General features: G+C 43.6%; 1 protein-coding gene across 3 annotated transcripts in view; it reads left to right on the top strand.

The window, feature by feature from the left end:
* The window catches only part of FNBP1L (formin binding protein 1 like), a 133088-nt gene that overhangs the window by 52340 nt on the left and 58401 nt on the right, over positions 1-22347 (top strand). For all 3 annotated transcript variants that reach the window (XM_038744672.1, XM_038744670.1, XM_038744671.1), the window contains exon 2: positions 18666-18781. In XM_038744672.1, the coding sequence (XP_038600600.1) occupies positions 18666-18781 (116 nt within the window). The remainder of the gene's footprint in view (positions 1-18665; positions 18782-22347) is intronic.

The raw sequence follows: 22347 nt of genomic DNA on the forward strand, positions 1-22347 counted from the left end.
GGGTCATTTTTTTCACTTTTCATTCTGTCATTAATTTTTGTTCTTTGAGTCTAGTCACCTATAAGCAGTGTAACCTAGTGGAAAGAGCCCCAGGCCTGGGACTCAGAGGACCTGGGTTCTAATCCCAGCTCTGCTACTTGCCCGCGATGTGACCTTGGGCAAGTCACTTCACTTCTCTGTGCCTCAGTTCCCTCATCGGCAAAGTGGGGCTCTCTCCTACTCAGACTGTGAGACCCCATGTGGGACCTGATTATCTTGTATCTACCCCAGCACATAGTGCAGTGATTGGCACAGTTGTTCTTATATCACCATTCATTCATTCATTGTTGTATTTATTGAGCGCTTACTGTGTGCAGAGCACTGTTCTAAGCACTTGGGAAGTACAAGTGGCAACATATAGAGACGGTCCCTACCCAACAACGGACTCACAGCTATGATTTAGAGAAGCAGCGTGGCTTAATGGAAAGAGCACGGGCTTGGGAGTCAGAGGTCATGGGTTCTAATGCCGCCTGTGACACTTATCAGCTGTGTAACTTTGGGCAAGTCACTTAACTTCTCTGTGCCTCAGTTACCTCATCTGTAAAATGGGGATTAAAACTGTGTGTCCCATGTGGGGCAACCTGATCACCTTGTACCAAACGCAGCACTTAGAACAGTGCTTTGCACATAGTAAGCGCTTAACAAATACCATAATTAGTATTTAAATTTTTTTTTATTGCTTTTAGAAGTGCACATGTTGCACTTATATTTCATACACTGTGAAAAGCAGCTTGGGCAAGCAGAGAGAGGTCAGGATTTGCCACTTGCCTGCTGTTGACCTCTGGCAAGACACTTAATGTCTCTGTGCCTCTATTTCCTCATCCGTAGATTGGGGATTCAGTACCTATTCTCTGTCTGATTTAGGCCATGAGCCTCATGAGCCCCAGGATTGGTCCAACCTGATCATCTACCCTCGTACTTAGTAAGGTTCTTGGTACATAGGAAGTGCTTTGTAAATACTGTTATTATCCCATCACCATGCCATTATTCATGTTTTCAGTTCTGTGATTTCAGTTCCGCATTTCCCCAGCCAGTTATTTAGTTGATCAGCTAATCTGTTGTGGGTGATTTAGTTCATACTACAAGGCTAACTTCCATTTATCCCATCACCATGCCATTATCCATGTCTTCAGTTCTGTGATTTCAGTTCCACATTTCTCCAGCCAGTTATTTAGTTGATCAGCTAATCTGTTGTGGGTGATTTAGTATATATGTTTGTACATATTTATTACTCTATTTATTTATTTATTTTGCTTGTACATATCTATTCTATTTATTTTATTTTGTTAGTATGTTTGGTTTTGTCTCCTCCTTTTAGACTGTGAGCCCACTGTTGGGTAGGGACTGTCTCTATATGTTGCCAATTTGTACTTCCCAAGCGCTTAGTACAGTGCTCTGCACACAGTAAGCGCTCAATAAATACGATTGATGATGATGATGATTTAGTTCATACTACAAGGCTAACTTCCATTTAGTCTCTGATCTTGACCCCATCTTGAGAAATAAAAAGGAAAAACTGTCACAGATCTATCGATTTTTGCCAAACTGTAATCAGCCTCTCTTACCCCAATCAGCGTTGTTAAAGATAAATTGATTAGAGAACTGAAGCAGCATTATCTAGTAGAAAGAGGCACAGGGCTGGGAGTCAGAAGGATCTGGGTTCTAATCCTGACTCCATCACTTGTCTGCTGTGTGACCTTGGGCAAATGACTCAACTCCTCTAGACTGTAAGCTCGTGGGGGGCAGGAAACATTTCTACCAACTCTGTTATGTTGTTCTCTTCCAAGTGCTTAGTATCGTGCTCTGCACATAGTAAGCATTCAATTTATTATAATAATAATGGCATTTGTTAAGCACTTATTATGTGTCAGTCACTGTACTAAGCGCTGGGGTGGATACTTCAATTTCTCCCCCTTCTAGACTGTGAGCTCGCTGTTGGGTAGGGACTGTCTCTATATGTTGCCAACTTGTACTTCCCAAGCGCTTAGTACAGTGCTCTGCACACAGTAAGCGCTCAATAAATACGATTGAATGAATGAACGAACGAACATGTAAATCGGGCTTTACACAGTCCCTATCCCATGTGGGGCTCACAGTCTCAATCCCCATTTTACAGATGAGAGAACTGAGGCCCAGAAAAGTGACGTGACTTGCCCAAGGTCACCCAGCAGACAACTGGCGGAGCCAGGATAAGAACCCAGGTCCTTCTGACTCCCAGCCCCATGCCTCTAAATTTAACCTGGATAGTGCAGTTAAATTTAAAAGCTGGTTTCCAAGATGTAGGCTAATCATTTTAAGTAAAGTGGTGAGTAATTGCAGGAAGTAATTATAAGGCGTTTCGGATTACACGTTCTAGAGAATTCTTGAAAGGTGTGTGGATTTTTGCCTTGTCCTGCATATTTTTAATTATGGTATTGTCTTTTGCTGTATTTGTATCTTCAAATCAAATGCAAATTGGGGTTATCAGGAGTTCATTTAAAAAGATAATTAAAACTTGACTACAGAGTTGCAAGACCCTTAGATTAATCTGGAGATAAACGTTTGAAAGACATGCAGTGTCGAAACTAGAAACTGGACTTCGAATGCTTTTAGTAAACAGAACTGTTTATCTGAATTATAAGTTCTTTATGCCATACTTGTAATTTTTTACTGAGAGACTACAAGATGGGAGAGTAATTGCAGATTTCTTCTCTTTGCTTTCCCACAATATACTCTTGCATCTTTCCATCAGGTTTACTTTTGGTTTTGTGACTTTTAAAAAAGCCTATACCTGTAGCAATCCCTAAATTGTGACAATTGCTATTGAGACTTTACAGTGTATACTTGGTAGATAAATATGGGGGTGCTAATTATATTGTGAGTTTTGTCTATATTCATTCATATTTATCGACTTGTCCTTCCCAAGGGCTTACTACAGTGCTCTGCACACAGGAAGCACTCAATAAATACAATTGAATGAATGAACTGAGCGCTAACTGTATGCAAAGCACTTAGCTTTTGGGAGAGTACAGTACAACAACAAACAGAAATGTTTCTGCCCACAGTGAGCTCACAGTCTAGAGGTGGAGACAGACATTAATCTAAATAAAAACATAAATTACAGATAAGTACAGATATATACATATGTATAGAGAGGATAATTTAGATAAGGACACTTTTTTGTATATTTCTGTTTTCATAAGTAGTCAACTTTTAAAGAGGTGCCCTTATGTTTAACTTGGAAGCATATTTTCAAGTACCAAGAACATACATCCCATTGTAAATATTTTTATATTTGGTCTCCTCCGTAGAGTGTAAGCTCTTTGTGTGCAAGGATTGTGTCATTTATTCAGTAGTAGAATCTCATAAATATTTTTACATTTGTCTCCTCCTAGAGTGTAAGCTTTTTGTGTTCAAGGATTGTGTCATTTATTCAGTAGTAGAATCTCATTTTTGACTGGGAATGTGTCTTTGTGCTATGTGTACTTCTCCCAAGCGCTTAATACAGTGCTTTGCACCCAGTAAGCGCTCAATAAATACAATTGAATTACTGAGACTTTACATTTTAAATCCAATTCTCTCAATGTCTAAAATTAATCTTTCATCGTGTTAGCCTCTTTGGAAAGGTCCTTCACTCTACTGGCCCACTAGTGGACTGTTCATTTTGTTAATGATGTACATTATAGCTATAATTCTATTTGTTCTGGCGATTTTGATTTCACCTGTCTACATGTTTTTTATTGTTGTCTTTTTCCCCCTTCTAGACTGTGAGCCCGCTGTTGGGTAGGGACCGTCTCTATATGTTGCTGACTTGTACTTCTCAGCACTTAGTACAGTGCTGTGCACACAATAAGCGCTCAATAAATATGATTGAATGAATGAATGAATTGTTGGGTAGGGACCGTCTCTATATGTTGCCGACTTGTACGTCCCAAGCGCTTAGTACAGTGCTCCGCACACAGGAAGCACTCAATAAATACGATTGAATGAATGAATGAATGAATGAACTGAATGAATGGATGAGCACTAGTTTTTTGAGCATACACTTGGCCTAGTGCACTGTGGGAAGTTCAAGATAAAAGCGACACATTCCCTGCCCACAAGAAGCTAACACTAATGGGGGAGACACATATAAAAATATGTGTATTGTAGAAGCATCTAATGCAGTGCTCTGCACCAAGTGGGCGCTCAGTAAATGTTGCTGCTAATAGCTACTACTGCTACTGTCACCAGAGGTCATGTGTTCTAATCCTGGCTCCACCACTTGTCAGCTGTGTGACTTTGGGCAAGTCAGTTAACTTCTCTGTGCCGCAGTTACCTCACCTGTAAAATGGGGATTAAGATTGTGAGCCCCACGTGGGACTTGTATCCCTCCAGCGCTTAGAACAGTGCTTTGCACATAGTAAGCACTAAACAAATACCATCATTATTATTATATATAAGTGCTTTCTTCTTGCCGAGCACTGTCCCAAGCACTGGGGGAGATATGAGATAATCAGGCTGCACGTGGGGCTCACAGTGTAAGTAGGAGAGAGAACAGATATTGAGTCTCCATTTTGCAGATGAGGGCACTGGGGCACAGAGAAGTTAAATGACTTGTCCAAGGTCACACAGCAGGTAAGTGAGGAAGCTGGGATTAGAACCCAGTCCTCTGTTTCCCAGGCCTGCGCTCTTTCCAATAAGCCTCACTGCTTCCCAACTTGAGCACTATTACAGTAACGTTGCTGCTCTGGATTTTAGTGGGTGAGGCCCAGCCCTGGATTTATTAACTCCACAATTCTGGGCTCCAGGGTCCCTCTTCTTTATATACCATATTTTTAAAAGACGGATTCTGGAGGTGGCAGTGGAGCCCTAAAGAAATTTAGGCATGATAATTGCACCCTATACTTTCAGTTTTGGCTGGATATTATTAATTAATTCAATCATATTTATTGAGCGCTTACTATATGCAGAGCACTGTACTAAGCACTTGGAAAGTACAAATTGGCAACATATAGAGATGGTCCCTACCCAACATTCATTCATTCATTCAATCGTGTTTATTGAACGCTTACTGTGTGCAGAGCACTGTACTAAACACTTGGGAAGTACAAGTTGGCAACATATAGATACGGTCCCTACCCAACAGCGGGCTCACAGTCAAGAAGGGGGAGACAGACAACAAAACAAAACAGGTAGACAGGTGTCAATACCATCAGAAAAAATAGAATTATAGCTATATAAACGTCATTAATAAAATAGAGTAATAGATATGTGCAAATATATACAAGTGCAGTGGGGAGGGGAAGGGGATAGGGCAGAGGGAAGGGGGGGCGATGGGGAGGAGGAGAGGAAAAAGGGGGGGGCTCAGTCTGGGAAGGCCTCCTGGAGGAGGTGAGCTCTTGGTAGGGCTTTGAAGGGAGGAAGAGAGCTAACTTGGTGGATGGGCGGAGGGAGGGCATTCCAGGCCAGGGAAAGGACGTGGACTGGGGGGTCGATGGAGGGATAGGCGAGAACGAGGCCCAGTGAGGAGGTTAGTGGCAGCAGAGGAGCGGAGGGTGCGGGCTGGGCTGGACAAGGAGAGAAAGGAGGTGAGGTAGGAGGGGGTGAGGCGTTGGAGAGCCTTGAAGCCGAGAGTGAGGAGTTTTTGCTTGATGTGAAGGTTGACTGGCAGCCACTGGAGATTTTTGAGGAGGGGAGTGACATGCCCAGAGCGTTTCTGCACAAAGATGATCCAGGCAGCAGCGTGAAGTATAGACTGAAGTGGGGAGAGACAGGAGGATGGGAGATCAGAGAGGAGGCTGATGCAGTTAATCTAGTCAGAATAGGAAGAGAGATTGAACCAGCATGGTAGCGGTTTGGATGGAGACTATAGGGAGGATCTTGGCGATGTTGTGGAGGTGAGACAGGAAGGTTTTGGTGACAGATTGGATGTGTGGGGTGAATGAGAGAGTGAAGTCGGGGATGACACCAAGGTTGCGGGCTTGTGAGATGGGAAGGATGGTAGTGCCAACCACAATGACGGGAAAGCCAGGGAAAAGACAGGTTTTGGGAGGAAAGATAAGGAGCCCAGTCTTGGACATGTTGAGTTTTAGGTGGCGGGCAGATATCCAGATGGAGATGTCCTGAAGGCAGGAGGAGATATGAGCCTGGAGGAAGGGAGGGAGAGAGAACAGGGGTGGAGATGTAGATTTGGGTGTCATCAGCGTAGAGATAGTAGTTGAAGCCCTGGGAGTGAATGAGTTTACCAAGGGAGTGAGTATAGATGGAGAACAGAAGGGGACCAAGAAGTGACCCTTGAGGAACCCCCACAGTAAGGGGATGGGAGGGGGAGGAGGAGCCCGCAAAGGAGACTGAGAATGAATGGCCAGAGAGATAAGAGGAGAACCAGGAGAGGACAGAGTCTGTGAAGCCAAGGCTGGATAGCATGTTGAGGAGAAGGAGGTATTAATATTATGCCGTATTGGCATCAGATTCATTCATCATTCATTCATTGTCATATTCATTGAGTACCTACTGTGTGCAAAGCACTGTAATAATAATAATAATAATTTTGGTATTTAAGTGCTTACTATGTGCCAAGCACTGTTCTAAGCACTGGGGGAGATTCAAGGTGATCAGGTTGTCCCACATGGGGCTCACAGTCTTCATCCCCATTTTCCAGATGAGTTAACTGAGGCCCAGGGAAGTGAAGTGACTTGCCCAAAGTCACACAGCTGACACGTGGCAGAGTTGGGATTCGAGCCCATGACCTCCGAAGCCTGCACTCTTTCCACTGGGCCATCCTGCTTCTAGGTGCCTTGTTTATCTTTTGTGCAGGTAATGTGTCTGTTTATTGTTGTACTGTATTCTCCCTAGTGCTTTGAACAATGCTTGACACCTAGTAAGCACTTAACAAATATCATTGTCATCATCATCTTAGCTTGCTTTTCTACCTACATCCTTGCATTGATGGACTGTGTGCTTCATAGAGAGTAGAATTAATCAATCAATCAATGGTATTTATTGAGCACTTGTGTGTGCAGGGTGCCGTACTAAGCACCTGGGAGAGTACAACGCCACAGTATTACAGACATATTCCCTGCCCACAACAAGCATGGGATTTATTCGGTGCGTGCAGATACGTAGCTTCGGTCTTTTTAGACTAATTGTCAGTCACAGCACTTGGGTCATTCTGAGGAGTGGTTCATAATTATCTGCACGTTGTCTTGGGTGTGTGCTTCTACAAGAGTCATTGGTATAGGAATGTCTTTAGTAGTGATTCAAGGAATTATAATGATGCTTCTCAGCCCCATTAATTTAGTTTCTCAGACACTTGGAACCAAATTTTGATTCCAGTGGAGAAGCAGAGCGGCCTAATGAATAGAGCCCAAGTCTGGGTGTCAGAGGGACCTCCTGGGTTCTAATTCCGGCTCTACCACTTATAATAAAAATAATTATAATAATAATTGTGGTATTTTAGTGCTCACTATGAGCCAGGCTCTGTACTAAGTGCTGGGGTGAAGACAAGTAAATCGGGTGGGACATAGTCCCTGCCCCACGTGGGACTCACAGTCTTACAAACTTATTTTACGTTTTACAAACGCATTTGTAAAACACATTTTACAAATGCGGTAACTGAGGCACAGTGAAGTAACTTGCCCAAGGTCACATGGCAGACATATGGAGCCAGGATTAGAACCCAGGTCCTTCTGGCTCCCAGTTCCCGTGCTCTGCCTACTAGTCCATTGTCTGCTGTGTGACCTTAGACAAGTGGCTTCACCTCTCTGTGCCTCAGTTTCCTCATCTGCAGATTGGGGTTTCAGTATCTGTTCTCCTTCCTACTTAGACTGTGAGCCCCATGTGGGACCTGATTATCTTGTAATAATAATAATAATGATGTCATTTGTTAAGTGCTTACTATGTGCAAAGCACTGTTCTAAGCGCTGGGGAGGATACAAGGTGATCAGGTTGTCCCACATGGGGCTCACAGTCTTAATCCCCATTTTACAGATGAGGTAACTGAGGCCCAGAGAAGTTAAGTGACTTGCCCAAAGTCACACAGCTGACAATTGGAGCCGGGATTTGAACCCATGACCCCTGACTCCAAAGCCCATGCTCTTTCTACTGAGCCACACTGCTTCTCATATCTACCCCAGAGTTTTGTACAGTGCTTGGCACATAGTAAGCGCTTAACAAATGTCACAATTATTTTAATTTAAAGTTATCAAGACTTAAAAACACTGGGTAGAACTCCCTATATTGTTCCTGTATCTGAGTTAGGTCAGAGAGCATATACACTGTTTTCTGTAGTAGCCTGCAGCTGCACTGTAATATTGGAAGGGCATGAGAAGCAGTGTGGCTTAGTGGAAAGAGCATGGGTTTGGGAGTCAGAGGTCATGGGTTCTAATCCTGCCACTGGCACTTTTCTGCTGCGTGACTTTGGGCACATCACTTAACTTCCCAGTGCCTCAGTTACCTTATCAGTAAAATGGGGGGATTAAGACTGTGAGCCCCACGTGGGACAATCTGATGACCTCGTATCTCCCCCAGTGCTTAGATCAGTGCTTGGCACATGGTAAGCGCTTACCAAATACCGTTATTTTTAGAGAAGCCGCATGGCGTAGTGAGTGGTAAGAGCATGGGCTTGGGAGTCAAAAGGTCATGGGTTCTAATCTCAGCTCTGCCACTTGTCTGCTGTGTGACCTTGGGCAAGTCACTTCACTTCTCTGTGCCTTAGTTACCTCATCTGTAAAATGGGTATAGAATCTATGCACCCACATGGAACAGGGGACTGGGTCCAACCTGATTTGCTTGTATCCATCCCAGCACTTAGTACACTGCCTGGCACATAGTAAGTGCTTAACAAATACCATAATTATTATTATAGAGATATTAATATGGAGCCGGGAATAGAACCTATGACCTTCTGTTTCCCGGAGGTATGCTCATTCATTCATTCATTCAATGGTTTTTATTGAGCACTTACTGTGTGCAGAGCACTGTACTAAGCGCTTGGGAAGTACAAGTTGGCAACATATAGAGACGGTCCCTACCCAACAGCGGGCTCACAGTCTAGAAGGGGGAGACAGAGAACAAAACAAAACATATTAACAAAATAAAATAAATAGAATAAATATGTACAAATAAAATAAAAAAATAAAGTAATAAATACGTACAAACATATATACAGGTGCTGTGGGGAGGGGAAGGAGGTAAGGCGGGGGGGGATGGGGAGGGAGAGAGGAAGTATGCTCTATCCACTACGCCTTTTATCTCGGAATCATTCTAATCACATCAAACCTAGTGTCTGCAGAATATTTTGTAGAAACAGCCAACTGATTCTCAGTCAATCAGTGGTATTTATTGAATGATTACAGTGTGCAGAGCACTGCACTAGGTGTTTGGGAGAGTACAATATAGCAGGGTTGGTAGATATGTTCCCTGCCCACAAGGAGTTTCCAGTCCAGAATGTGAGACTGGCCATATCGGAAGAGGCAGATGGCATTTTTGCCTTTAAGTTACTTCAATGTTGTCCTGAAGATTCTTGCTCATGTCTTCATTCTCCAAGAAGTTGACGGTTGGTTGGTTGTTCAGATGGTTGGAAGTGTACTTATCAATCAGTCGGTGGTGCAGCTTGGCTAGCATGGCTCAGTGGAAAGAGCCCGGGCTTTGGAGTCAGAGGTCATGTGTTCAAACCCCAGCTCCGCCACTTGTCAGCTGTGTGACTTTGGGCAAGTCACTTCACTTCTCTGGGCCTCAGTTCCCTCATCTGTAAAATGGGGATGAAGACTGTGAGCCCCACGTGGGACAACCTGATCACCTTGTATCCCCCAGCGCTTAGAACAGTGCTTTGCATATAGTAAACGCTTAATAAATGTTATTATTATTGTTTACTGAGCGCTTACTAGGTGCAGAGGATGGTACTAAACACTTGGGAGAGTATGGTACGGCAGAATTAGTGGTCACGTTCCCTGTCCTTAATAATAATGATGGTCTTTGTCGAACTCAGTGTACAACAAATTAGGTAATGGCCAGTCCAGCACTTGATGCTAAACCCAGCAATATTAGTGTCCATCAGGCTTCACCTTTAGATGACGATAGAATTAACAGGGTGACATTAATTTGATTTAAGGTGCATGCCAAATCTTTTTCTCCTCACTGGAAGCAAAATTACCCCATTGGTGATTGAGCTAGGGTTTAGCACCTTCACTGAGCCTTGGTAGGCTATTGCTGTTTATTTTACTAAGCCTGGGTTGTTCAATAATTTGTCTCGATGTCTCTGGATCATTGCCCATATGTGCATTCATTTCTCCCAAGAGATTCAGCTGGTCTCTGCCACGTCTAGGTCTTTCTCGACTGACATGTAACAAGTGCCTCTTTCCTCATTGTCAACGGCTGCCCTCACCGTTGGTAGCAACTCTTAGTTATATAATGCAGCTATTATAGTTTTTGTTTGTGTGGGTGTATGATGGATTGTCATCTGATTTGAACCTGAACCAGATTTGAGTGAGACAGACAATTTTTAGGGATGCCTTTTTTTGGTTCCCTTTTCCCTTTTGAGATGAGCAGTGACCCAGACAGCCAGTTTATGTAGCTTTTTTTAGAGAGACGAATGTGAATTTATCTCTGTAGTTGTCTGCCCCTCCCGCCCCCCGGCCAAACCCACACAGGAAGTTGTCTTTGGATCATTGCCTGTTAGCACTCTTGCTCATAGATGGATTCCTGGTGATAATTGTTTGGCCTTAGCCATGGGAAGTAGAGACAGACAATGGCAGGGAGAAGCGTATAAGCAGGGGTAGGAGGCAGGCCAGATGGAGCATTTCAGGTCATTTTTGATCTATTAAGTGCTTAGTACAGTGCTCTGCACACAGTAAGCGCTCAGTAAATACGATTGATTGATCTATTATGATTCACGGCCATATAAAGGTGTGACAGCTAGCTTTTTGTGCTTTTATAATATAAAAGTAATAATAGGTACTTGGGGATATACGAAGAAGATCAAAATTGAAGTCAGGCCCTGCCCACAAGGAGTTTGCAATGTAAGGGGGGAGATGGACATAGCAATAACATATCAGAGAAGCAGCGTGGCTCAGTGGAAGGAGCCCGGGCTTTGGAGTCAGAAGTCGTGCGTTCAAACCCCGGCTCCGCCAATTGTCAGCTGTGTGACTCTGGGCAAGTCACTTAACTTCTCTGTGCCTCAGTTACCTCATCTGTAAAATGGAGATTAAAACTGTGAGCCCCCCGTGGGACAACCTGCTCACTTTGTAACCTCCCCAGCGCTTAGAACAGTGCTTTGCACATAGTAAGCGCCTAATAAACACCATTATTATTATTATATCAGAATAGCATTTTGAAAGCCTCTGAGCCTTCTCTCCCACCAGCTCTCTCTAACGTCTCTGTAGAAATAGAACAATAGGCAGCATTTTAAAGTTTTGAGTAAGCCTCATTCTCCTTCTCATTCATTCAGTCGTATTTATTGAGCGCTTACTGTGTGCAGAGCACTGTACTCATCCTCTCGTCCTCCTCCTACTCCAGCGGGGAATGGGGCTTAGGGTTGATGAGCAATGCTTGTGGGACAGGAAAATTGGAGTCCTGGGGCTTGAAACCATCGAGAGGTGTGACTGACTGACTGATTTCTCCCAGTGCCTCCTTCACAGGCCGTTTCTGCACTTTGGGGTCTGTGCTTGCAGGCCGACACGATCATTTATATAGTTAGACAGTTGCAGAACACTTGGGGAATATATCTAGTTTGTAGTGGAAAGTTCTAGAGAAACTTCAGTGCCAGAAAACCCGTAGTGGCAGAGCGAGTCTTAACTAGGACAGTAAGGGCATTGTTCTGATGTTCAATGAAGGAAGCTTTTTGGTTTTTTTTCCCCCTCTTATGGCTGTGGTCCATGGCCCCTTACCAAAAGCATTTTCCTGGGGCTTTATTTAGATGCAACGCTAACATTGTCAAAAAATTACAGAAACAAAAGCTGAATATGAAAGATCAAGGTTCTGAGAAAATGATCATTATGCCGGGATAAAAAAGGAATAAAGCAAACGAACAATCCGACATCAGTAAAGTGAGAAAAGTGGGTTAAGTGTATATTGGTGAGTTTGCATCTTTGAGTCATTAGAGCAACATAATTTAATTTATGATGCATTATGTGGAAAGTGAAATGGGGTAGAATCAAGTTTTAGTCCATTTTCCCCACTAACTGTTAATTTTAATATAACCAAATATTAAATAATGTGTTGGGGATGGGGGAGGGAAAGAAGTTGTCAAAATAAACATAATATTTTGAGAGATGAAATTTGAATAAAAGTGTAACAATAGGTTACACTTGCCCAGGGAGCTTGCTGCCACCCTGTGGATGAACATAACCAGCGTCTGGTTGCTCCACAGAGGTTCTGATTTGTACACCTCCCCCTTGATTTAATAATAATAATAATAATAATAATAGTAATGATGATGGTATTTGTTAAGCGCTTACTATGTGCGAAGCACTGTTCTAAGCACTGGGGGGGAATACAAGGTGATCAGGTTGTCCCACGTGGGGCTCACAGTCTTAATCCCCATTTTACAGATGAGGGAACTGAGGCCGAGAGAAGTTAAGTGGCTTGCCCGTGGTCATACAGCTGACGAGTGGCAGAGCCAGAATTCGAACCCATGACCTCTGACTCCTAATTCCATGCTCTTTCCACTGAGCCACGCTGCTTCTGTATTGTAGGCCTCCTGCGTAATGAATCTGAGTCAAAATCTTATTTAGTCAGGACAAGGCAACCCAACTGCCTCAGAAGATTGCCCCAGGGGAAAAAAAATTTCAAGAAATCATTAAAGCAGATGGAACAGAAGTCACCCCAAGCAAAGAGAGAAGACCAATCAATCAATCAGTCGTATTTATTGAGCGCTTACTGTGTGCAGAGCACTGTACTAAGCGCTTGGGAAGTACAAGCTGGCAACATATAGAGACAGTCCCTACCCAACAGTGGGCTCACAGTCTAGAAAGACCAGGCATAGTGGTTACGAATGTAAACCCTCAAGAGAGGTGCAGTCTGCAGCCGGAGGAACAGTGGCAAATGGTTTGGGGAGGAATGATTCCGACCTAAGACTAGCACCATCTGTGAGAGGGGATGGATTTGAGGGAAGAGTTTCTACGACGAGAAGAGCAGTGTGGCCTAGTGGAAAGAGCACAGGCCTGGGTCCTAATCCTGGCTCCGCCACTTGCCTGCTGCGGCATCTTGGGCAAGTCACTTAAGTTTTCTGGGCCTCATCTGTAAAAAGGTGTAATTTATTTATATTAAGGTCCGACACCCCCTCCAGGCTGTAAGCTTGCTTTGGGCAGGGAATGTGTCTGTTTATTTTTATGTTGTACTCTCCTAAGAGCTTAGTGCAGTAAGTGCTCAATAAATATGATTGAATGAATGAATGAGTATTAAGACCGTGAGACCCACATAGGAAATGGACAGTGTCCAACCTGATTTTCTTGTATCTACCCCGGCGCATAGTAAGTGCTTAACAAATCATCATCATCATCAATCGTATTTATTGAGCGCTTACTATGTGCAGAGCACTGTACTGAGCGCTTGGGAAGTACAAATTGGCAACATGTAGAGAGAGTCCCTACCCAACAGTGGGCTCACAGTCTAAAAGGGGGAGACAGAGAACAAGACCAAACATACTAACAAAATAAAATAAATAGAATAGATATGCACAAATAAAATAAATAAATAAATAGAGTAATAAATATGTACATACATATATACAGGTGCTGTGAGGAAGGGAAGGAGGTAAGATGGGGGGATGGAGAGGGGGACGGGGGAGAGGAAGGAAGGGGCTCAGTCTGGGAAGGCCTCCTGGAGGAGGTGAGCTCTCAGTAGGGCAAATGCCATTAAAAACCCCCCAACAAACTGCAGACCTTGGCCAGGAGATTGCTTTGGTTTTGATCTCAAGCAAGTGGCATCTCTGAGAACTTTGGCCAGTCCAGACAGGCATGTCTCCAGTTTCTATGATAGAGGTCTCCAGTTTCTATGATAGAGAGCTCCAGTTTTTGTGTGCTGCTTCTCAGCACATCCAGAATCCTCTTCAGCCTCATGGCGGCCCTTCTTCCTGGAAAGAGATTTGGAGGGAAGATGGAATCTAAATGGAAATGTAAGTCTGTGGAAAGGCTGTGTGTCATGGGATTAGCAAGGGAACCAGGGGATAGAAAATTCATTCATTCAGTCGTGTTTATTGAGCACTTACTGTGTGCAGAGCACTGTACTAAGCGCTTGGAAAGTACAATTTGGCAACAGATAGAGACAATCCCTACCCAACAACAGGCTCACAGTCTAGAAAATGACTAGACTAGACTAAAATGACTAGAAATGGGAAAGTAGACTGTCAAACTAGACCAAGTCAGCATGGTTAAATGGGTAAGTCTTGTCAAGCATTTAAAACAAAGGAATATTCTGAACTAGTCCTGGGGGCTTATGTAATAATAAAAATAATAATAATAATGGCATTTATTAAGCACTTACTATGTGCAAAGCACTGTTCTAAGCGCTGGGGGATACAAGGTGATCAGGTTGTCTCATGGGGGGCTCACAGTCAACCCCCATTTTACAGATGAGGTAACTGAGGCCCAGAGAAGTTAAGTGACTTGCCCAAGGTCACACAGCTGACAATTGGCGGAGCCGGGATTTGAACCCACGACCACTGACTCCAAAGCCCGTGTTCTTTCCACTGAGCCACGCTGCTTGCTCGCAAGAGCTGTGGTTCTGATTTGGATCGTCTTATTAATGGATTACTCTTGGATTAACGTTGAAGATTCCCACCTGGACTCATCCCTTTAAATCTTTGTGCTGCCCATCTCTTCTGACGAGGGCCTCCGGATTATTCCCATCTTTAGTGGATGGAGAATGGTACTGTTGCACTCCTGAAGCAGTCTTGTTGATCTGTCCCGAGACATTGGGAGTTCCGATTGAAATGATTCATTCAGTTGTATTTATTAAGTGCTTACTGTGTGCAAAGCACTGAACAAAGCTCTTGGGAGAGTGCAGTATAACAACAGACAGACACACTCCTGCCCACAATGAGCTCCCAGTCTAGAGAGGGAGAGAGGCATTACTATAAGTAGATTATCTAAATAAATAAATTACAGGTATATACAAATGTGTTGGGATGGAGGGAGGATGAATGAAAGAGCAAATAAGAGCAGCGCAGAAAGGAATGGGAGAGGAGGGTTTAGTCAGGGAAGGCTTCTTGGAGGAAATGTGCCTTCAATAAGGTTTTGAAGTGGGAGAGAGCAATTATCTGTCTGATATGATGAAAGAAGGGCGATGCAGGCCAGAGGTTAGCAGTGAGATAGATGAGGTAGAGGTACAGTGAGAAATTTAGATTAGTCTTTTAGACTGTGAGCCCACTGTTGGGTAGGGACTGTCTCTATATGTTTCCGATTTGTACTTCCCAAGCGCTTAGTACAGTGCTCTGCACATAGTAAGTGCTCAATAAATACGATTGATGATGATGATGATGATTAGCACTAGAGGAACAAAGTGTGTGGACTGGGTTGTACTAGGAGAGTAAGAATAGCTAGGTGAGGTAGGAGGAGACAAGCGGATTAAGTGCTCTAAAGCTAATCGTGAGCAGTTTTGGTTTGATGCGGAGATGACTGGGCAACCACTGGACTTTCTCAAATGGGGAAATACGGTCTGAACGTTTTTGAAGGAAAGCGATGCGGGCAGCAGAGTGGAGTATGGACTGGAGTGGGGAGGAATGAGAAATTAGAAACTGGACTGGAGATCAATCAGTGGTATGTATTCATCACCTATGGAGTGTGGGGGCTGTACTGAGTACTTGGGAGAGGACAGTTTTCTAGAATTAATAGAAGCGAGTTTACAGTTTAGTGGGGGAGGGTGTGGTTACTGGGGGTTTTCAGACCTAAATCCCAAGTGCTTACTACAGTGCTCTGCACAAAGTAAGCGGTCAATAAGTACAATTGAATGAATGAACTAAAAGTGCGTTTAGAGTCAATTTAGGGTATCTGGACCCTGGTTGGCCTCCACTGGATCCTTTCCTTCAATCATTCAATTGTATTTATTCAGTGCTTACTGTGTGTGGAGCCTTGTAGTAAGCATTTGGCAGGGTATAATAGAACAATAAACAGGCACTTTCCCTTCCCACAATGAGCTTACAGTTTAGAGGGGAAGACAGACATTAATATAAATGAATAAATATAAATAAAAAAATCCTAATGCCGCCCAGATCTTCTGTTCTTTAAACTCTTGCTTGGGGACATTCTGCTCAGTGCTCTTAAGTACCCGCACCCCTATGCCAGTACTTGGCAGGGGGCAGATCAAGTGAATGCTTAGTACAGTGCTCTGCACACAGTAAGCGCTCAATTCATTCATTCATTCAATTGTATTTATTAAGCACTTACTGTGCAGTCCTGCACTAAGCGCTTAATAAATACAATAGAATGAATGAATGAAAACCAGACCGTTTAATAATAATAATAATGACATTTGTTAAGCGCTTACTATGTGCAAAGCACTGTTCTAAGCAGTGGGGAGGATACAAGGTAATCAGGTTGTACCACATGGGATTCACAGTCTTAATCCCCATTTTACAGATGAGGTAACTGAGGCACAGAGAAGTGAAGTGACTTGCCCAAAGTCACACAGCAGAGCCGGGATTTGAACCCATGACCTCTGACTCCCAAACCCGTGCTCTTTCCACTGAGACATGCTTCTTCTCATAATAATATTGGTGGTATATGTTAAGCGCTTACTATGTGCCAGGCACTGTTCTAAGTGCTGGGATAGATGCAAGGTCATCAGATTGTCCCACGTGGGGCTCATAGGCTTCATCCCCATTTTACAGAGGAGGGAACTGAGGCCCAGAGAAGTGAAGTGGCTTGCCCAAGGTCACACAGCTGACACAAGGGGTGGAGGCGAACACTCTACTTATAGTTCCTGATGAGGAAGAATTGTAGTCTTTTTTGAAGCAGCTGCTTAAGGAAGCTGTGAAGCAGTGTGGCCTAGTGGAAAGAGCACAGGCCTGGGAGTCGGAAGACCTGGGTTCTCATCCTGCTCCACCACCTGTCTGCTGTGTGATCTTGGGCAAGTCACTTCACTTCTGCGCTTCAGTAGCTTCATCTTTAAAACAGGGATTAAATCCTGTTCCCTGCTACTTAGACTGTGAGCTCCATAGACTGTGAGCCCACTGTTGGGTAGGGACTGTATATGTTGCCAGCTTGTACTTCCCAAGCACTTAGTACAGTGCTCTGCACACAGTAAGCGCTCAAATACGATTGATTGATTGAACAGGGACTTTCATTCATTCAGTCGTATTTGTTGAGCGCTTACTGTGTGCAGAGCACTGTACTAAGCGCTTGGACTTGGTCCAACCTGATTATCTGGTATCTACCCCGTGCTTAAAACACATAGTAGGCGCTTAACAAATATCATGGTAATAATGATGGTATTTTTTAAGCTCTTACTCTGTGCGAAGCGCTGTTCTAAGCGCTGGGGGGGGGGATACAAGGTGATCAGGTTGTCCCACGTGGGGCTGACAGTTTTAATCCCCATTTTACAGATGAGGTAACTGAGGCCGAGAGAAGTTAGGTGACTTGCCCAAAGTCACACAGCTGACAAGTGGCGGAGCCGGGATTAGAACCCATGACCTCTGACTCCCAAGCCTAGGCGCTTTCCACTGAGCCATGCTGCTTCTCTAATTATTATTATTATTATTATTGACGATTGCTTTTGCTACTGCATTTTGACGTTACTTTTAGTGGGGTAGACTCAGACAGGAGACCCTCATAGGGGTCCAGTAGTCAATATGATCGAATGAATGAATAATGAATGAATACGAGCTCATCAGGTTGGACACAATCCGTATCCCACATTGGGCCCACGGGCTTATCCCCATTTTACGGATGAGATGACCGGGGCGCAGTGAAGTGACAGGCCCATAGTCACAGTAGACGAGTGGCGGAGTTGGGATTAGAACCCAGGTCCTTCTGACTCTCTGGCCCTGGGATCTATTATTATTATCATCGTTTCCATCCCTAAGCTACCCTGTTTTTCTATTTTGTATCTACCCCAATCCTTAGAACAGTGCTTGACACAGAGTAAGGGCTTGCCCCAGACTGAGCCCCCTCCTTCCTCTCCCTCTCCCCATCCCCCCTGCCTTACCTCCTTCTCCTCCCCACAGCACCTGTATATATGTATATATGTTTGTATATATTTATTACTCTATTTTACTTGTACATATTTATTCTATTTATTTTATTTTGGTAATAGGTTTTGTTTTGTTCTCTGTCTCCCCCTTCTAGACTGTGAGCCCACTGTTGGGTAGGGACCGTCTCTATATGTTGCCAACTTGTACTTCCCAAGTGCTTAATACAGTGCTCTGCACACAGGAAGCGCTCAATAAATACAATTGAATGAATGAATGAATCTGGGGTAATGGTCTTCGCAGTGAGAGAGGAAATCTAGAAGCAGCAGCATTTGGACTTGGTATGGCAGAAGAGGAGGACAGAATCCGTTGTTACTTTGAGACATCACTCAGCACTGGTACCTGCTTAATAAATGCCAGAATTAGTAACTGAAGGAAGCAGAAGGTCGTGGGGAGGTGGAGGACTAGAGATGTTAGAAACCCAAAATGTTCGTATAAAGAAAGTTAGATTTTCATCATCTATTTTTTTTTTCTCCTACAGGATCAGTTTGACAGCTTAGACAAGCATACCCAGTGGGGAATTGACTTCTTGGAAAGATATGCCAAATTTGTTAAAGAAAGGATAGAAATTGAGCAGAACTATGCGAAACAACTAAGGTAAGTTAACTCTCCTCTTCCCCTCCCTGTGGACAACTGTAAAAATGAGGATTGGGACTGTGAGCCCCCCGTGGGACAACCTGATCACCTTGTAGCCTCCCCAGCTCTTGGAACAGTGCTTTGCACATAGTAAGCACTTAATAAATGCAATTATTATTATTATTATTATCATCCCCCCCGCCCTACCTCCTTCCCCTCCCCACAGCATCTGTATATATGTATGTACAGATTTATTATTCTATTTTACTTGTACATATTTACTAGTCTATTTGTTAATGATGTGCATCTAGCTTTATTTCTATTTATTCTGATGACTTGACACCTGTCCACATGTTTTGTTTTGTTGTCTGTCTCCCCCTTCTAGACTGTGAGCCCATTGTTGAGTAGGGACCATCTCTATATGTTGCCAACTTGTACTTCCCAAGCGCTTAGTGCAGTGCTGTGCACACAGTAAGCCCTCAATAAACACAATTGAATGAATGAATGAAAGAGAATAACTCGTTGGACAGTCGCTGTTTTGAATTATTGTAAGGGCTAGAGGTGAAAGTTTGTGATCCACAGGCTTGCTAGAGCAGTTCTCTGTTTGAAGGAGAATTCCGTAGTCGAAAGCATGTTTTTCACAATCATATCACAGTACCAGCCAGAACTTTTTTGTGCAGCTTGAATTTAATACTTTGAACCATTTATTTCTGAAGTCTGCTTCATTTCCCGGGCCCCACTTCAATCAGTTGTATTCATTGAGCCCTTACTCTGTGCAGAGCTCTGTACTAAGCCCTTGGAAGAGTACAATATCACAGACCTGGTAGACACATTTCCTGCCCCCAATGAGCTCAGGAGCCCACTTCTCTAGTGACTGGAATTTTGATGCATTAGCAGGAGTCTAAGGGATTTAGTACTGAAAACCTCAATATCATCAATGATTCTGTAAGTTAAATAAATCAAAAATGAATCAACGGCATATATTGAGCTCTTCCTCGGTGCAGAACACTGTACTCAGCATTTGGGAGAGTACAGTAAAGCAGAGTTGGTAGACACATTCCTTACCCACAACAAGCTGACAGTCGTGGATCTGCCATTGGGCGAAATTCCGAGTAGGGAAAACTTGTCCTGGCAGAGATACATCCCGTCAGACTTCTGTAGTGTCTTGTCTTCGAACCCTTGGTCCCTCCTACTTCATTTGGGCATAGGAAATGGGTGCCCACAGCTTTTTGAGCTGGACCGCCAGCCTTGTTCATCCCAGATCTCTGACAAGACTCGAGAGTTTCCACTCGGGGCTGATTGGGTGCCCAAAATGGTGGCTTTCTGTCCTATTAGGTCTTGAAACTGTGCCCTTCCCAGTCCTCTTCCCCCTCAAAATCCCCCCTACCTTTCACCCCCACGCTAAAGATGAGAAGTTGGCACCTCAGCTTTGTGAAGAAAATTCACATTTTCAAACTCACACCAGCCCCATGGTACTTATGTAAATATTCTTTTACGTTACTATTTCCCCTATCCCTAATCGATTTTACTGTCTGACTCTCTCCCTGTAGACCCTAAGCTCCTCTTGGGCGGTGATCCAGTTTCATTGTACTTTCCCTGGCACTTAGGACAGTGTTTTGCACCCAGTAAGCGCTTAATAAATACCATTGATGGATTGAAACTTAGCCATTTTGTTTTCTTGTTAGTGACTAGCACTCCGTGGGCTTATTATTGTTAAGTGCCGTCGAGTAATTTCTGATTCATAGCGACTCCATGGATATACTTTCTCCAGAATGTCCTGTCCTCTGCCGTAATCTGCAACCTTTCTAACGGTTCTTCCATTATTGTTGTTATGTTCTCTATCCATCTAGCTGCTGGTCTGCCTCTTCCTCATTTTCCCTGGAATTTTCCTAGCATTAGTGTCTTTTGATAATTAGTTCTCCTGATTATTTGTCCAAAATATGCTAATCTACGTCGAGGCATTTGGCCTTCCAAAGACCTCTTTGGCTTAATTTGCTCTAAAATCCATTTTCTTGTCTTTTGGGCAGTCCATGGTATTTGCAAAAGCCTTCTCCAACACCACGTTTCAAAAGAATCGATATTATTTCTGTCCTGTTTTTTCACTGTCCAGCTTTTGGATCCATACATTGTCACTGGAAGCACCATAGAATTGACAATTTGTATTTTTGTGGCCATTGTTACATCAGCACATCTCATGACTTTTTCCAGGTTCTTCATAGCAACTCTTCCTAACGTTAATCTTCGGCATATTTCTTGACTACTAGTTCCTTTATTATTGATTATCGATCTCAGGAGCAACTATTCAATCTTCTCTCCGTCCACTACAAATGTGTTAAAACTTCCAGTTGTTATGGTCTTTGTTTTCTTGACTTTCAATTGTAGGCCTGTCTTTATGCTCTGTTCCTTAACTTTTAATAGTAAGCCCTTCAGATCTTCTTCATTTTCTGCTAGCAGGGTTGTATCATCGGCATAACGAAGGTTGTTTATTTTTCTTCCTCCAATCTCTACTCCCAGTTTGTCTTCATCCAGTCCGGCATCTCTCATTAGGTATTTGCTGTAAAAGATGAACAGATAAGGCGATAAGATACACCTTGTCTCACACCCTTACTAATGGGAAACCAATCCGTTGGCTAATGTGATGCAAACGTTGGTGTCTGTGCCATTGCTGGTTGATTGCTTGTGTTGAGCCCCATGCAGTGAGTTTGGGAAAATAGACTGTAAGCTCATTATGGGCAGGGAATGTTTATTGTTGAATTGTATTCTCCAAGCGCTTAGTACAGTGCTCTGCACACAGTAAGCATTCAATAAATGCGCTTGACTGAAAAATGCAACAGTTCAGACCAGGTCCCCATCCCGTAAGAGAATCCCAATCCAAGCGGGGTTGGACAGACCTAAAGAAGAAGAAAAGGTTGTAAACAGAGAAGCAGCATGGCCTAGTGGGATAGAGCACAGACTTGGGAGTCAGAAGGTCATGGGTTCTAATCCCGGCTCCACCACTTGTCTGCTTTGTGACCTTGGGCAAGTCACTTGACTTCTCTGGGCCTTAGTTCCCTCATCTGTAAAAATGGGGATTAAGACTGTGAGCCCCATTTGGGACAGGGACTGCGTCCAACCCAATTATCTTGTATCTACCCCAGCACGAAGAACAGTGTATGGCACATAGTAGGTGCTTAACAAATACCATAATAATAATTATTATTGATAATAATAAACAGTGGGAGCGAATAAGTGACACACAACAGCAAAAATAAGACATTACACAGAAAGAATCCATTGGGTAAGTATTATCAGGAGTCACACCAGACCATGGTCTGTGGCTCAGCCTTCCCTATGTTTCAGCAGTGCAACCGGGTTGCAAAGACAGGTCCTGCTTGGCTAAGCTCTTACCGCGGGGGCTGGACAAGAAACCAACTCTGTCCTACTGTCCTCTCCCAAGTGCTTAGTACAGTAATTTGCTCCCAGTAAGCACTCAGTAAATACAACTGAATGAATACATTCTGTGGTGAGAGGCAGGAAGATGGAGCTGTTCTGGCCACGGGACAGTGTCTGGGAAGTTCTGGAGCTCACATCTGGTCCAGAGTTGCTGA

Source organism: Tachyglossus aculeatus, chromosome 4 (assembly GCF_015852505.1).
Source record: "Tachyglossus aculeatus isolate mTacAcu1 chromosome 4, mTacAcu1.pri, whole genome shotgun sequence".
NCBI classification, from domain to species: Eukaryota; Metazoa; Chordata; class Mammalia; order Monotremata; family Tachyglossidae; genus Tachyglossus; species Tachyglossus aculeatus.